Source organism: Ursus maritimus, unplaced genomic scaffold (genome assembly GCF_017311325.1).
Source record: "Ursus maritimus isolate PB19 unplaced genomic scaffold, ASM1731132v1 scaffold_15, whole genome shotgun sequence".
Taxonomy (NCBI): Eukaryota; Metazoa; Chordata; class Mammalia; order Carnivora; family Ursidae; genus Ursus; species Ursus maritimus.
Window position 1 is genome coordinate 63,183,622 of NW_024423897.1, and position 17,065 is coordinate 63,200,686.

At 62.6% G+C, this 17,065-nt stretch overlaps 1 protein-coding gene across 1 annotated transcript in view; it reads left to right on the top strand.

The window, feature by feature from the left end:
* The window catches only part of SLC9A3 (solute carrier family 9 member A3), a 45,594-nt gene extending 31,887 nt beyond the window's left edge, over positions 1–13,707 (top strand). The window contains 14 exon segments of the mRNA XM_040630592.1: positions 2,172–2,332; positions 4,221–4,299; positions 4,918–5,095; positions 5,793–6,013; positions 6,871–7,073; positions 7,500–7,589; positions 7,591–7,685; positions 8,715–8,844; positions 10,898–11,013; positions 11,541–11,670; positions 11,930–12,106; positions 12,356–12,428; positions 13,006–13,119; positions 13,460–13,707. Of these exon segments, the coding sequence (XP_040486526.1) occupies positions 2,172–2,332; positions 4,221–4,299; positions 4,918–5,095; positions 5,793–6,013; positions 6,871–7,073; positions 7,500–7,589; positions 7,591–7,685; positions 8,715–8,844; positions 10,898–11,013; positions 11,541–11,670; positions 11,930–12,106; positions 12,356–12,428; positions 13,006–13,119; positions 13,460–13,707 (2,015 nt within the window).
* The last annotated feature ends 3,358 nt before the right edge of the window (positions 13,708–17,065 follow it).

Below are 17,065 nucleotides of genomic sequence, written 5' to 3' on the forward strand. Positions count from 1 at the left end.
CCCCCCCCCCAAGGTGACAGAGGGCACCTGGCCAGGCCTCGCTGGTGAGTAAGCCTTGGGGGCATTCAGTTGCATTTATTGGCGATGCATGTAGATAGCTGGGTCACAGCTAAGATGACAGGACCACCTCCGGCCACTGGACCCAGGGGCAAGTCTTGGGGTTTGGAACAAGAGTCCCTGAGGGCGCCTGCGTTCAGCCCTCGGGATGCAGGTGGTCAAGGGTGGGCGTGAGGCAAGGTCACGGAGCAGAACAGCACCCAGGGGCCAATGAGTCTCTCCTGTCCCCAGACACCCGGAGTCTGGAGCCTGATGGGGCTGGGGAGGTAGGGGTCAGTTTCTGCAGACCGGTGACCAGGCTCTGAGGTGCAGGTCAAGGCCAGGGAGATACGCCTCTGAGGAACGGTCGGCCTAGGCCAGGCCACAGGTAGGCCTGGCGGTGGGGATCCTGGGTGGGCATCTGGACAGGCCAGCTGGGGTTAGGCCCAGCAGAGGCTCCAGGCCATCAGTCAGAGAGGCCCCCTCAGATGGGTGTAAACTCAGGTCCTCTTGCCCGTGGCAGAAAGAGGGTCCTGGAGCACACAGCTGGTCATCGGGCACCCACAGTGCAGTCCGGTCCCGGGAAACTTGTTGGCAGGGGGTGGTGGACTGTCCTGCCAGGGAGGAAAGCAGGCTGCTCCCGGACCCGGGGCACTTGCTGCTTGGATGGCTGGCTTCTAGAATGTACCACCAGGTCTGTCAGGGTCTGTGGACAGCGAGAGGCCATCGAGCCAGGAAGCGCTTAAAGACGGAACACCTCAAAGGGGAATGTGCAGGGGAATGTGCGTCTGGGAGCCCCTGGCCTCTGAAGCCAGGAAGGACTGTGTTCCCCCCTCCGCCTCACCCAAGGTGTCTGGAGGTGGGAGAGCAAAACCTGTGATTCCTGTTCCAAAACAGACATTTTAAAGTCACTGGAAGCTGGTTCTAACACCTGTCACTGCTTCAACACCCGGAGCTCACAGGAAACCCCCTCCAGAGCCCTGTCTCTCCGCAGACACAACCTTCGCCCAGGGCCCTGCCTGGCCCCGCGGGAGAGCCGGGCTCCTGCGGAACCCTCCTGTCCTCGACCTGGAGGGGGCCCACAGCCCTGAACGGGCAGGCGTCCAGCCCACACGGTTTCCACCTTCCCCACCCCGGCGGGCCTCTCCCATGGCTTCCAGGCCTGACAGGCCCCTGGGTTCTGTTTAAGTCCCCTCAGCCTGGGGAAGGAGGCTCCATGCCAAGAAGGCCCCTGGACAAGGCCCTCCTCCAACCAGCCTGCTGAGAGCCTGTGTGTCCCAAACAGAGCTGGGACAGGCAACCATATGCGGATCCCTGAGGTGGTGTCCAGGGCAGACTGCTGCTGGAGACTGAGATGAATCTGGAAGGACAGAGAAGCTGGAAAGTGCATCTGAGCACGACCCCTGCCCCCCAGGGCACCAGGAACCTGCTCCAAGAAGCAGGCTAGGCTGAGCTTTGAGGACCTGTGCCTCCAAGCTCCCTTCCTCCTGTCTGAGCCCCCATTTCCCCTCTTGTCGCTCAGACCTCCCTGGCAGCCCGTCCTGTTGGAGACCCCAGGGTTTCCTCAGACCCTGTGAGGCCTGTCCCTGCCCTGTCCCCCTCCATCACCTCCCCTCAGGCTGGTCCTGGTGGCTCTGATTTGGCCTGAGATATCACTTCCCAGGGAGCCCTTTCCCCCATGCCTGTCGAGGGGGACCACCTGCCACCTAGCACATACGCCATGTCCATCCCTGGCCTGCAGACCGCCCAGGACCAGGGTCTGATTTCATGCTGTGCCAGGCCGGGTACCCCGGGCCCCCCATCTGCTTGAGCACCCTCCCGGCAGGCTGGCCAGAAGGGAGCAGCCAGGCCCAGGGGAGATGAAGGGAAGAAGCAGGGGCGGTCAGTCCCCGCTGGGGGTGAGACCAACCGTTCCTGAAGGCTGTGGGAGCCCGTGGGAGGGAGGCAGGGAGTCTGACCCAGGTTCCCATAACCAGCCAGCTCCAGACCTAAGAGATTTCGAGTCCCCATCCTGAGGGGCCTCCAGCCCAGCCATCAGCAAGACAGCAGCCTGAGGCAGCCCCCCAGAAGGCCAAGGGCAGGAAGGGTGCCTGCGCCCCAAAGGGCTCTCCTTGATGGCCCTGCCTGTCTTGCAGGAGACCTGAACATTGGGCTGCTGGATTTCCTCCTGTTCGGCAGCCTGATTGCCGCCGTGGACCCGGTGGCTGTCCTGGCCGTGTTCGAGGAGGTACACGTCAACGAGGTCCTGTTCATCATCGTCTTTGGGGAGTCACTGCTGAACGACGCTGTCACTGTGGTGAGCGGGTGCCGGGCGGGCCTTGGGACTTGGCACAGAGCATCTCAGAGCCACTGTGGGCGGGAGAAACACGGTCCCCCTGTGGCCGCAGTGCCCCTCGGTGCAGAGGGCAGAGGAAGCGGCCTCGAGGAGGTGGTGCTCGAAGGCCGCGTCTGTGGGAGGGGCTCTTCCTCCGCTCGCAGCTCCGACCGCAGGAGGCTTCCCCATGCCACCCTTGTCGCATGGCTCCCTTCCCTGAGCAACTCCTAACTCAGAATGACCGCCTGCCTGACCAGTTCCTCGTCCGTTCTCCCCCGTTGCGGTAACGATCAGTCGGCCCACCACCTCGGTTCCCAGAGCTGGACGGCTCTAACTTCGGGCCCAGACTTGGTGCCCCCGGTTCCTGAGTGCCCTAAGAGAGCATCTGAGGACACACAGCAAGATCTCACCAGAATTCAGGAAGGAAGATGAGCTGGCATGGGTCGTGTGCCCACGAAGGCAGCTCTCTCTCCAGGAGGGCAGGGCCCCCGTGGGCAGGCAGGAGCTGGAGGACCCTGTGTTAGGCTGTGAGGCCACAACCTCTCCACAAAGCGAACAGAAGGTTCATGAAATGTGGGGACACCGTCTCGTCACCACGGCGTCCAGCATGGAGTTTTCGAAACCCGTCCCCAAACTGGGCCACTACGCCTGTGTGAGTGATTTATGGGTAACTCGGAGGCACGCACAGAGCACTTTCCCCGCGCGGGTCAGCCGGGCGGTGTGTCTCCGAGCGCCTGCCCTGGCCCCACCGGCCCCTTTCCCCGTCCCGAGGGCTCTGCAGGCGCAGCGGGATATGAAGATCTGTCTGGGCTCTGAAAGTCCCAGTGGCCTCTCCAAGAAGCTCCCTTCTCGCGTCCCTTCCGGGTTCAGGAGGCTGAAGAGTCCTAAGGTTGGGCTGCACCAGATTCCTTCTGTAGCAGAGAAGATGTTCTCGGGGGAATCTGATAATTAATTGGAAACTCAATCAGAAATGTGACACACGGCTCCTTCGAGGTCGGGCTGCCGTGTGCCGTGGCTCCGCCTCTCCTGACCGCAGAGCCCACCACAGAGGTCTGCGTACATCTTGTGAGAGGCTTCAGCCCGCCCCCCACCCGCGCTTCCACGGAGATCCCAGAGTGTGGTCCGTTCCCCGGGGCCCGCCCTCCGAGGCCAGGCCCTGCCCACCGCCAGCACATCGTCCAGTCCGCGTACCTCCTGCTGCAGAGACAGCCGCACACCCTGCCTTTTGGGGTCCTCTGTCCCCTTGAGCAGACCTGGAGAGCTGGGCTCAGGGCCTAGAGACAAGCTGCTTCCCGAGGAGCCTGCATCCTGCCCACGGCAGCCCCTCGGCCCGGCCATGTGGAGTGGCGTCCCTGGGAGGGCTTGGCCCAGGAAGCACAGCACTCTCCGCAGTCGAGCCTAGCAAACAGTTCTCGAGCTTCTCATCTCTAATATCTTGGTGGGTTACAGTTTAAATGCCAACGTGCAAAGACGTCAAGGGGTGTGATCCCACAGTCAGGAGTCAATGCGAGAGTGAAGTCACTAAACATGAAACTCTGGCTTCATCTTGGAAAACAAACAGAGTTAAATGCAGTGGGGAGCTTTGTGCTTTGCTGAGAGTAGGAAAGGGCCACGTTTGCTCCTGAAGATTCTAGTTCCTTCTAGAATGTTCTTCTGCCTCTCCTATCCCACCTGCTGGCTCATCCTTGGCCTTCGTCTTATTGACCATTATTACCCCGTGATGATTTCCTCCCAGTGATTTTTGGTGTCCGCCATGGGCTGCTCCATCCAGCCCAAGTCCTCGAGGCCTAGGGCCTGAGTCAGGGAGGGGTGAGCGCTGGCTGAGGGCCGACCTGATGTCATGCTTGCCTCTCTGTCCCCCCCCCCCCAGGTCCTCTACAACGTGTTTGAATCTTTCGTGACGCTGGGTGGTGACAAGGTGACTGGCGTGGATTGTGTGAAAGGCATAGGTGTGTGGCTGGTGGGTCCATGCACCTGGGGAGTGTGGGGGTCACATCTCCTCTTCAGCATGGGGACCACCTCCAGGCTTCGGCACCAGGCCCCCCGGGACCCACAGCCTGTGTAGGAAAAGGCATTTCCACTTTGAAGTCTCCATGGCAGTTCCCTCCTGTCCCAATGTGTTTCACCAACACAATTTCCTTGGGTCCTGGCACCGTGGGGAGGCAAGGGCTGCTGCCCTGTGAGACCCACCAGCATGTCTGGTTGGAGGACATGGATCCTGGTGTCCTGGTTGGTCCTGAGCAAACATTTCCCTGGGCAGGGACGATGACAGCCCGGCTGTCCTGGGGGCCCAGGGACAGCCCTGCCTAAGGCTACCTTCTTGGGCTTTCTCCACAATGGGGGAGGGGAGCTAGGCCTCCCGCTCTCCACGTGCCGGCCTCTGGAGTGGGGGGAGAGAACCGGCCTCTTGTTTGCTGAGTTGTTGGCGCCTCTGTGGGGGTTACCAGGCAACCCCCGATGAGGAATGGCCTGGAAGGACTGCCGGTCAGCCGCGCCCACGCAGGGGCCAGCCACGCCCGGCCACAAAGGGCCTTTCAGGCAGTTTAGCCCGTGTCCTCGGCCCGCAGTGTCCTTCTTCGTGGTGAGCCTGGGGGGCACGCTGGTGGGGGTGATCTTCGCCTTCCTGCTGTCGCTGGTGACCCGCTTCACCAAGCACGTGCGCATCATCGAGCCGGGCTTTGTGTTCATCATCTCCTACCTGTCCTACCTCACGTCCGAGATGCTGTCGCTGTCGGCCATCCTGGCGTGAGTCCCCTCACTCCCACGGCCCAGGGCGCCAGGGCCATCCTGGCGTGAGTCCCCTCACTCCCACAGCCCAGGGCGCCAGGGCCATCCTGGCGTGAGTCCCCTCACTCCCACGGCCCGGGGCTCCAGGGCCATCCTGTGTCAGGGCCACTGCTGGTGGGCAGGGGTTGGGCGGGGTCGCCTACGGCACAGCCAAGCAGCTGTGCCCAGGAGGGGAGGGGAGGGGAGGGGGAAGGGAAGAGGGGAGGGAGAGGGGACGGGACGGGGCCCCTCCCCTCCTGGGCACCACCTTCCTGGTCCCTTCCCGGCCCCCATCTGCCTGGCCCGCTTCCCTGTGAGGGTGAGAAGCCACTGTGGGGTGAAGAATCTGGCCTATTCAGGTTTTAAATCAGGAGCTGGCGTTTTCACAGAACCATCCTTGAGCTCTGCCTACACACGCGGCCTCTTCTGGGTGCCCTGGACGGGAGGCCAAATCTGCCCCGGCACCCCACCCCCGCCCCGGCCAGCTGCCGCCGGACTGTGGGCAGACACCGAGGCGGCCCACGGGGTGGCTCCGGGTTCAGGGCTTCGAGCGTGGGGAGCCCAGCTCCCAGAGAAGGGCCCTCAGTGGGGTGGGTGCGCGCCCAGGACACAGGCCCACGACCCGTGCGGGCGAGTCTCAGCCCCCAGTCTCACTGAGAGCCCGTCCCGCCCCCAGCATCACCTTCTGCGGCATCTGCTGTCAGAAGTACGTGAAGGCTAACATCTCGGAGCAGTCGGCCACCACCGTGCGCTACACCATGAAGATGCTGGCCAGCGGGGCGGAGACCATCATCTTCATGTTCCTCGGCATCTCGGCCGTGAACCCACTCATCTGGAAGTGGAACACGGCCTTTGTGCTCCTCACGCTGGTCTTCATCTCCGTGTACCGGGCCATTGGTGAGGGTGCTGGGTGGATGGTGGGGACAAGGGGGGATGGGGGGTGGTGACAGGAATGATGGGGAGATGGGGAGTGGCGGGAGGTGGCGATGACAGGGTGGAGGGGAGACGATGGGGGATGGGGCATGATGGGGGGCAGCAGGAATGACGAGGGATGGTGGGGACAGTGGAGGGTGGACAGTGGGGACCAGCTGTGGGGAGTCTGTGGAACTCCCCAGCCCGGTGAATGGCCGGCTCAGGAGCCCCTGGGGAGCCTCAGTGGCCAGGCCATTGGTTATCTTCAGTGAAGGTTCAGGCTTTCTTCACAGCCTTGTCACCTTGAGATGGAGAGAGCACAGCTGGGGGGCAGGGTAGAAGGTTCTAGAACGTAGAGGAACCCATTTGGTTCCCCTGGACTCACTGTGGATACAGTCGCTGAGGAAGCAGATGGAGGCTCATGTGAGGCAGGAGCCCTGCTGCCCGCTGTGACCCTTGTTGCCCGTCCTTGGGGTGCAGGCCAGGCTGGGACCACCACCCGTTCTGCCTGTGCTCAGTGGGGACTGGGGGCTCCAGGGAGGGGCTGCCAGACTGAGGCAGTGTCAGGGGTCCTAGGACACAAGGCCTCCACTGCCATGTGGGTCACAGGGGCAGGTTTGACCCGTGGCCAAGAGAGAGCGTTGGTGTAGACAGGAGGGTGTGGGGAGAGCAGAGCTCCGGTGGCGTTTTTGTGAGCCATCCTCAGAACAGAACCCGTCGCCCTCACTGTCACTGTCCAAGGAGGGAATTCCCAAATGTTGCTCCCCCCAGTGTGGTGGCTGCCGGGAAGGGGTGGGGCGGCGCTCCTGACGTGTGGGAGCTCAGCGCAGGCCGGCCCGCAGGTGTTGTCCTGCAGACCTGGGTCCTGAACCGGTACCGGATGGTGCAGCTGGAGATCATAGACCAGGTGGTCATGTCGTACGGTGGCCTGCGCGGGGCCGTGGCCTTCGCTCTGGTCGTCCTTCTCGACGAGAAGAAGGTGAAGGAGAGGGACCTGTTCGTCAGCACAACCATCATCGTGGTCTTCTTCACGGTCATCTTCCAGGTAGGGTTGAGCGCGCGCCCTGCCCGTCCTCCCGACCTCACCATGCCAGCCCGGCGCTGTGACGAGCCTCGCCAGCCTCCAGGCCCTAATTGGTTTTTACTATTTTAGTAACTAGGAGCCGTTTTTTAGGTTTTCATGTGGCCCCACAGGGGACGCAGCACGATTTGGCCTAAAAATGTCCTTCCCGTGCCGCTGCTGGCTGACAAAGCCCCAGTTAATATTTCGTTGACCAGACACGCCCGGGAAAGTGTCCCACTTCCCCCTTGCTTTCGGAAAATCTAAGGAGCCAACTGGGGGGCCGTCAGAGCAGGGTCAGGTCCCTGTGCACCTGAGGGTGTCGTGGATTCACGCCCTGGGGGCTCAGTGGGCCAGGGTGGGCCCTGGGGTGGAGCCTGCCTGCCACCAGGGTCAATACCCGTCCTCCAGGGCCTGACCATCAAGCCCCTGGTGCAGTGGCTGAAGGTGAAAAGGAGTGAGCATCGGGACCCCAAACTCAATGAGAAGCTGCATGGCCGGGTAGGGGCCGCCTGGGGTGGGGGAGGCTTTCGACCACATTCTCTCAGCCATTGAGGACATATCAGGGCAAATTGGACACAATTACCTCAGAGACAAGTAAGTGGCTGCAGATGCCCGTGGCTGGGCTGAAATGGCGAAATTTGGAGGCATCTTTGTTTCCACTGTCGGCCTCCCCCCCCACCTCTAAGGGGAGGACCCTCAGGGTAGAAAGAGCCACTGATATTCCCCATAAGCCAACCTCACAAAGTGCAGGTAACTGAAGAACGCTGCCTGTGAAGGGGCCGGAAGGTTGCTTGCCCGACTGTCTGAGACCCCCACCCCCTGGGACTCCTGTTCCCCTGAACCCCCTCCTCTCCCGGGGAACCCCCTGGAGTCCCTCTGCCTCTGGGACCCCTCTCCCCGAGGGGCCCCTCCTGCTGGAGCCCCTCCTTCCCCTGGGACTCCCTCCCCTAGGACTCCCCAAACCCCCTCCTCCCACTGGAGCCCACTCTTCTCCCTTGCTCACCGTGTCTGTCCAGCTCATGGCCCCCTGGGCCTCGGCTAGGTGTTCCTCTTCAATGCTCGCCCAGCCCCCTCCCCTTCCGAGCCGGAGTGCTCGCCTGTATTCTAACTGGATGGATTTAAAGCCTCCTTTGGGCCAGCCTGGTTCTGTCCTAGTGTGGGAGCTCAGGGGTTCCTCCTCCCCCAGCCAATCCCTCTGCAGGTACAATGTACCCCTTCACTGCAGCCGAGGCCCCAGGGCCCCGCCCCCATCCGGCCCCACCCTTTCCAGAGTTAGGCAGCCGCTTGGAAAACTTGGCCTTACTGTATTAAATGAGAAGACAGAATCCCGCATTTGACATACATTGTAATGACATGTGCCTTCAGATAGAAAGGTAGGGACAGAGCACGGATGGGAAATAGCACCCTGAGAGCCATTCCTTTTATTCCAAATCTCGCCTTGGTGCTTCTTACAGTAAGTAAAACTCAGGGTTGGGGGAGAGAGGGCGTCTCCTGTGTCTCAGTTCCTGGGAGACCATGTCCACTGCAAGTCTGGGCAGTGGGAGGGGGACCCCTACGGCACGGCCCCCCATGCTGCCAGGGTCCCCGTCCATCGGTTGACATCGTGTTGGTTTGACCCCCTAGGTGGTCCAACTTTGATAGGAAATTCCTCAGCAAAATCCTTATGAGAAGGTCAGCTCAGAAGTCACGAGATCGGATTCTGAATGTTTTCCATGAACTCAACTTGAAAGACGCCATCAGCTATGTGGCTGAGGTACCAGAACATTCCGTCTGTTCTCTTGTTGGAGTTGGGGGCTGAAACACCCAGCCACGGGACGTGGACAGCCACTGGGGTCTCGGGCAGTGGGCCAGGGAGGGAAGGCCCCCACACCCCGAGGCCCAGGTGGCACCATGCTGGGGCTGCCGACAAGTTCACGACAAGAAGCTCCTGGGTCCTCCGACACCTCGAGAGTGGCTGTGGGAGCAGAGGCACAGCACCCTCCCCCACGGCCTTCTGTAGGACGCTCTGTGGTCTGCTGGGTCTGAGATCAAAGACCAGCCAGGGCATGATGGAATCATGCCCCAACATGCATGTGTACACATATGTTCATGCATGTCTGCACACGTACAACCACGCACACAGAGGGGAAAGCAGCAAGGATGTCTTGCCTCCTGTGGGGTCAACAGGGGACACACCTGTGGTTCTAAGGTCCCTGCAGGTGAACAGGGCTCTCCTGCATCCACAGTATGGTAGGTAATGAATCCACTCCCGTGTCTGTGGGGCTGATGGGGCTCCCCACCGACTAGCGGCCGGTGCATCCAGTGCGGGGTCACTGAGTGGGCTCGGGGAGCGTGTGGAAGGATGAGGGACTAGCCCTGCCACACGGGCTGCATGGTGACTCTCCGGATCTTGCTGTCTCTGGTGCCGCATGCCCGGCACAGCCACTCGTCGCAGGTTGCAGGTCAAACCCCACTCCTCCTGGACACGCAGTCTGGCTGGCCCCTCCCCAGTGGCCACATGCCTCCAGGCAGTGCACACGTGTGACAATCACTTGGCCTTTGCCTCCATCGGCCAGCTGCCTTTGCCCCATGCGTATCCCCACACGTGGCCCCTGGCCCCGGAGGTCACCTGGCGCCTCACGAGCTCAGGCCTATGCAGAGCCTGGCGAGCTAGGGATCTGCACGTCCATCTCAGCCAATCCCATGGACCTCATCCAGAGGGCGTAGCCAGAGCCCTGGGAGCAACTTTTCCTTCAGAGGGGAAAGTGATTCCTGTTTCTAGTGGGCTTGTCCACACCAAACGTACAGCCTGATGACCCAACACAACCAGGGGTCACTCCAAGACAGAGGGACGCAGGGTCACAGGGAGATAAGTAAAGAGAAGGGCCCCTACACCATCTACTGAGCTAATGTCGTGCCAACGCTGCTCCCCTGAAACCCCAGCCCACCAGCTCCAGGCACTGGGAGGGACAAGGTCACCTGCTGTCTGCACCTCTGGCCCTGGGCTGGGAAAGTTCAGTGCTCAAATCTCTGCCCTCTGGGACTGCGAAGGCCTTCATGTCCTTCGAGCCTGGATGGGTGGGCAGGAGGGGCTGTCCTGATGGTGTGTGCTGGGACAGTGTGTTCGGTATGTCCCTCTATCCTGTCCTGTCTCCCCTGGACACTCCGGCGCCCCTAGCCCCCACGTGGGAGATGCAGGCTGCTGGCGGGGCCCCCGATGCCCACCACACTGAGTGCCCCTGGCCCATGACGTGGACTCCTCCCCGGTGAGGACTGGCTCTGCCCACTCAGACCGCAGCTGGGTGGTGCGTCCTCCTGGGCTGTGCCTCTGGGTCTCCTGCACCACCACGTGGGGCCCTGACCCTAGTGCCCTCACAGCCTCATGCCCTCACCTGAGGAGTCCCCACTTCTCCTCCAGCGGCCCCCTTGGCACTCGGCCCCACACTCCCACCCAAGGAGAGTGGCTGTTTTCAACTTTCATTCATGTCAGGCTGGGCTCTACACGATCTGAATATGATTCAGTTCTGGACAGAGGCCTGGGGGTTCCCTTCTTAGGGCAACTGAGGGCAGATGGTTGGGAGTCCCCAGTGGGGACAGGGGACACCTCCCCAGTCCTCTGGGGAGCTGCAATGCTTCCTGATGTCCCGTGCCCACTGAGGGGCTGGGTTAAAGGACCCATGGTTCTGTCTTCGCTTTCCTCTTCAACCCACCAGCCACCAACCGCTCCGCGAGGCCTTACCTGTGGCCTCAGCTCTCCAGGGGCTGCTGGTCTCCTGGCTTCAAGGCACTCCACGGTGTGGCTGACACAGGCTGTCTCCTCCCCACAGGGAGAGCGCCGTGGGTCCCTGGCCTTCATCCGTTCCCCCAGCACCGACAACATGGTCAACGTGGACTTCAGCACTCCGCGGCCCTCAACCGTGGAGGCCTCTGTCTCCTACCTCCTGTACGTGCCCCTGTCCACATGGGCTTCCACCAGAAGAGGCCACCCTGGCCGGGGCCCCTCCCACCATGACCCCGGAGGCTGCTGTGGGCAGGGGTCTCACCTGACCTGCACTCCCCAGGCCCTCCTGGTCATAGGCAGCAGGGCCCCTCTGGACAGACACCGGCCAGTGGGCGACTGTGAGTCATAAATGGCTGGAGTAGAGGCCCCCAGATTGGCCCCCAAGGAGGGCGCGCCCACGGGCACAAAGGCACCTGCAGTAATGCTAGTGTCTGGCCTGACCGGACACCGAGAGAAGGCGGTGCGAGCAGGGCCCTCCTGCCCCTGTAGCGCGGCACGGCTGGGCTCGGCTGGCTGGCGTGCAGGTGCAGGCTCGAGGGGCACGAGTGAGGAGGGCAGGGAGCACTGTGTGTGCCGGGGGGAGGCCTCATGGGAAGTCAGTCCCAGGACTAGCCCCCCAGGACGCTGGGGGTGCCCAGGCTAAGGGGCAAGGGCAGGCAGGGCGGGCAATCACCACGGCCCCCATGCAGGAGGGAGAACGTCAGCGCGGTGTGCCTGGACATGCAGTCCCTGGAGCAGAGGAGGAGAAGCATCCGTGACACAGAGGACATGGTCACTCACCACACCCTGCAGCAGTACCTGTACAAGCCTCGGCAGGAGGTGGGCGTGCGGAGCCGGGCGGGGTGCCGGCCCTGGTTCCCCCTCCGCCTGGGACAGCGTCCTGCACTGAGGGCGGATGACGCTCTGGCTGCAAGGGCTGGTGGGAGGCAGGGGCTCAGCCTCCCGGCCGGGTCCCTGGGCTCTCTCACCCCGGGTCTGTCTGGCTGGGGGCGCTCGTGGGGCCGTGAGGTTTGGGGCAGCCCCGGCACCCAGCCCTGCGTGGTGTCCCACGTGACCGTCCCGGCTGCCTCTCTCCCAGTACAAGCACCTCTACAGTCGGCATGAGCTAACCCCGAACGAAGACGAGAAGCAGGACAAGGAGATCTTCCACAGGACCATGCGGAAGCGCCTGGAGTCCTTCAAGTCGGCCAAGCTGGGGATCAACCAGAATAAGAAGGCGGCAAAGCTCTACAAGCGGGAACGGGCCCAGAAGCGGGTGAGGGCAGTGGGCACGGGGTCATTGGCAGAGGGACCGTGGGGTTCCCTGGGGGTTGGGGTCACACCAGGGCACCCCCCAGGGACAGGACTGGGCAGGCACTCTGCACCTGTAGCCCCCTTACAGAGCAGGAGGGGCCCTGGAGGGCTCCAGGCAGCACCAGCAGGGGCTCCTCTGGGAACTGTTGGGGCAGTCGGGGTCCAGGTGTAGCTGTGCCCTCACCTGTTAACAGTTTCTTTTGTTCCTCAGAGAAACAGCAGCATTCCCAACGGGAAACTGCCCATGGAGAACCCCATGCCCAATTTCACCATTAAGGAGAAAGGTAATACGGGGGGCGAGGGGGCTGGCGGGATGCTTGCCAGCAGGACCCAGAGACACATGCGATGGGGCAGGAGGGGTGCAGAGCGCTATCCTGCCAGAGAGAGAGAGACCCTTCCCCTTGGCAGCCAGGACCCTCCGCGGGGTCCTACTGGTCCCACCTTGGGCTCAGCCACTCGGGTGGGCAATGCCCTGGAGGTGGGCCCTACATCCCCTGTCCCAGTCCCCACTCATGTTTTAGCTACAAGAGGAGTGTCCCCTCTGAGCAGACCCTGTTGTCCAGGGTGCTCCTGCCTCCAGAAGGCCAGGCTGGCTGAGGAGGCAGAGCAGGGGCAGGAGGGCTGGACAGTCACCGTGGCTCCTGGGTAGGAGGGAAACCCTCCTGGCATGGGTTTGCTTTGCCCAGCCCTGTGCTGGCATGGCCATCCGGGCACTGCCTCCCAGCAAGCTGCCCTGATGGGGTGGCGTGATGACCACCCTGGGGGTGCTCTGCGAGCCAGCCAAGGGTGTCAGTCAAGGGCACTACACGGGGTGTCTGTGTGCTTACCCACTTCCCTCATGCTGCCCTCCCTTGCCACCAGATTTGGAACTCTCAGACCCAGAGGAGGCCCCAGACTACGATGCTGAAATGGGTGGGGGGATCGAGTTCCTGGCAAACATCACGCAAGACACCACGGCGACAGACTCCCCCTCAGGTGAGAGGTGGGGCCGGCCCTCCTTGGGCCCCAGACGTGAACATGGTCATTGGTCGTTGATGGGGACTGCAGGACCCGGGAGGCCTAGTGCTGGGTCCACGTGGGGTGTGAGTTGGGGGTGGGGGTCTCTGCTCCAGAGAAGGGAGAGGTCATGTGCCCTGCCTGCTGCGTATGGAGAGACAGAATAGAGTGCAAAACATGGAACCCCAAAGACCTCCCAGGTGACCTTCCAGGTGTCGGCTGCGGGACGAGCTGGTGTCTGACCCCCAGGGCCGCACCCTCCCTCCCTGCTGTCCCAGGCTCACCTGGGAATCTGACCAGCCGCTGCCCTTTCTCCTAGGAATTGACAACCCCGTGTTCTCCCCGGATGAGGACCTGAGCATCCTCTCCAGGGTGCCACCCTGGCTGTCCCCTGGGGAGACGGTGGTGCCCTCCCAGAGGGCCCGTGTGCAGATCCCCTGCTCTCCGGGCAACTTCCGCCGCCTGGCGCCCTTCCGCCTCAGCAACAAGTCCGTGGACTCCTTTCTGCAGGCTGATGGCCCCGAGGAACAGCTCCACACAACCCTCCCTGAGTCCACGCACATGTAACTCCTGACCCCGCCCACCACCTGACACCTGCTCTCTCCTAGCTCCTCTCCCCTAGCCAGCTGCCTCTCTGCCTCTGGACCTGAACTTCTGCAGACTCTCTCCAGCAACTGTTCCTCCTTCTAAGCCTCTTTTCCAGCTGCACGTTTCTTAGGAGACCCGTGTGAGTCTCAGCTTCTCCAGCTGAGATGTCAGGATCCAGAGCCGTTTGAGGATTTCTTTAACCCACGTGCTCAGCCCATGAATCTAAGTCTTGAGCTCAGAGGGAGCTGAGCACAGGGCTGGGTGGGGGCTGCGTGGGTAGGGAACATCTGTTTTTCTCCCCTAAAGGCTCCGGGGCTTTGGGAAAAGTCCATGTGACAGAACTGAGTCCAGGAGAAGAGCATCGGGTCCCTTTCAGCCTCATACAGAGAGGAGCTCGGGGAAAGGGTACAGGGAAGCAGAGGGGCAGGCCACCAGCCAGCCAGCCAGCCCAGCACCTCTCTCAGGAGAGGAGGCCAGAGATGGCAGGGGTTGGGGGGGGGGGTGAGGGGGTAAGACAGGGCTGGGAGGGGAGGGGGCAGGGGGTGAGGCACCTATTCTGCAGGTGCTTCAGGGCCTTCTTGCTGGGGCCCAAGAAGGTGCTGTCCCCCCTTTACCTTCCACAGGGAAGAGGGTTCACCCCTTTGTGCAAGGTTTTGGGCTCATTTCACATTTCCCTTGGGTGTCTGGTGGGCACTTGGGAGGAAACAGGAAGCAAAACTTTCCCCCAGCACAGGAGGGGGCTCTCGGGCAGGATGCTTTCCCACTCATTTCAACAGAAGCAGGACCTCCTTGTCCAGCTGGGGAGAGGCGGTCCATGCCTTCACAGAGGGGTGTTCTAGCAAGTCTGGTGCCCGTGCAGCATTTTCTTTACGCATATGCTGGGCTTTCTCGGGATGTTCTGGGGACTAGAAGTGAGCTCGTGGGAAACACCGCGTGGGCAGGGCCTCGGTCTGGTGCTTCCGCTGCTCCTCTGCCTCTTCCTGGCTTCTGCCTCTGAACTCTATAACCGTCCCCTGTCTCTTCCTTGAACCCTGCTTGTCCTAGAGCAGGGCACTGCGTGTCCCACAGAGGCCATGTGGCCGGGACCATTCCTGGGCAGGGTGGCTGTATGGGGCAGGCATGATACTGAGCACCATGCTGGAGCAGAGGTGCTGGTCAAGGGGCTGCAGAGGCCCGTGCTCGCCGCACGGCCAGGGGATGGCCTCAGAGTGCCCCACGACACACCCCGTAGTGGGGGTGGGGCGCAGGCTGGGTGCGCTGGGGACCCTCCAGGCTGCAAGGCCACCCTGGAAGATTAGAGGGAAGGTCCCACGGCCTGGAGTGTTCCTATAATTCCCTACCTGCAGAGGGGCGGTGGCAGCCTCCAGAGGTGGGGGCGCCAGCGGTCAACTTAGAAGGTTGGCTATGCCCCCTGCCCGCAGGCATGCTCCGGGTTCTGGTCAACCCGGGGAGTCTTGACTTCGTGCAGTTTGTGCTGAAGGCCTGGCAGTCGGGCACTGGGCCGGGAACCTGACGAGCGCCCCCTCCCGGGCTCCCCCGCCCCCCCCAGGGCCCCCGCTAGGTGCCCTCTGCGCTCACGCCGTCTTCTCCCGCAGGTGACACGGGCTCCGACGTGCCGCTGACCGGACGCTCGTCCCCTCCCGCCGCCGAGAAGCCCCCGCTCCCCGCGCGCTCCCCGCGCCCGCGCGCCCTGAGCCCGGCCCCGCCCGCCGAGGGCCCGCCCACCGAGGCCTCGCCCGCCGAGGCCCCGCCCACTGCACCGCCCGACCGCGAGCCGGGCGCCGGGCCCGAGCGCCGCGGGCTCCCGGGTGCGCATGCGCGGTCGGCGGCGGCGCGCCGCGTGCACAGCCGGCGCTCTTTCCAGCGACCCCGCGCGCGCCGCCGCCCCGCGCTGTTCAAGCTCGCGTCCCTGCCGCCCTCGTGCCACGCGCCGCCGCACGCGCTGGAGCAGGAGGAGACGCCGCTGTGACGGCCTGGCCCCGGGGTCGGTGCAGGCCTCGCGCAGCCGGCCGGACTCGCAGGTTTAGGATCCGTCCCAGGGGCCTGACTCCTGGAATTTCTTGGAGCCCCTGCGGACAGGCCACTGCGGGCTCGGAAGTGGACCGTGGCAGAGCCTCTTCCAGCTGCCGGGCCGTGGGTCCTTCCGGACACGTGCCCAGGTTTGGAACCCGGCCGGTACTTGCACCGTCACCCCTGACTTCGTGTCCCCAGAAGTGGGCTCTGTGTTCGAGTTCTCGCCACGCATGTCCGCTCTCTCATCCTCACTGCCAGGGACACAGACGGGATGCCAGCCCGTGGTCCCAGGCCCAGGCAGGGCTCTCACCCCCAGGAGGCAGGAGCGCTGATTCCAGGAGCAATGTGTAGGCCGAGGGGTTGGCCCCGTGTGATGTCTTAACGGACACTTACCTGTCACCTTAGGGACTGTAGGTACAATTGCAGAAACATCTGTTTGTTTATCCTTTTTGTGTTGTGACTTGCAGAGCCCAGCACTGGTCTGGCTCTGGCCCAGGCGTCAATGTGGCAGCCTCTGGGTTCCAGGTGTCCCCCACCCCCAAACACCTGGTCTCTGGCCTTTGCTGTCCCACCTGACACTGAGAGATGGCCCGGGCTGTGTCAGAGGTTGCACTGGCCATCTGGGCAGGTCTACACGGCTCCAACTGAGTAGAGTGGGCCTTCACTTGGCAAGCAGGTTAATGGGGCCAGGGCGGGGCGGGGGGAGCTGCTGTTTCATGGAGAGCCAAGGGACTTGGAGCAGGGCTCAGACCTCACAGGACCTCTGGGCCTGAGAATGTAGCACAGAACCCTCCTCACCCCCTCCAGGGTCTCAGGAACATGGCCTTGGACAGAGCTGCACCTTTTGCCCCCCATTCTCTGGAGGGAGACCACTGTCTGGCTGTCCTGGGTGGTGAGGAGGCTGCCACAGTGATCCAGGGAAGAGGCCCTCATCTGCCCTGGCCTGTTCCTCAGACAGGGTTTTCTGTGGGAAAGAGGTGGTAAAGATCAGAGGGATGTGGGCCTTAGGACGTACACTCCCAGAAGCTTTTCTGAAGAGGCCCAGCTCAGCTCTGCTCAGGAAAGGAAACTGATTGTGCTGGGCTGTGACCGAGTTCTGATGGTGCAACTTCTCACAGCCATCACTGGCAAGGCCTGATAGCACTTTGTAGTGTTTTAATAGCGTTGAGCCCCTGGTGGGAAGAGTCTGTGCAATCTGCTGTTCACACCTTTGCTGTTGAGAAAAACAAGGAATAGTCACTGTGATATCTGCTCAGCTCTTGACCCTGATAGCAGCAGACCTGCCCGTTACCGAAATCACACGTACAGGGGTGGTGTTTGGTTT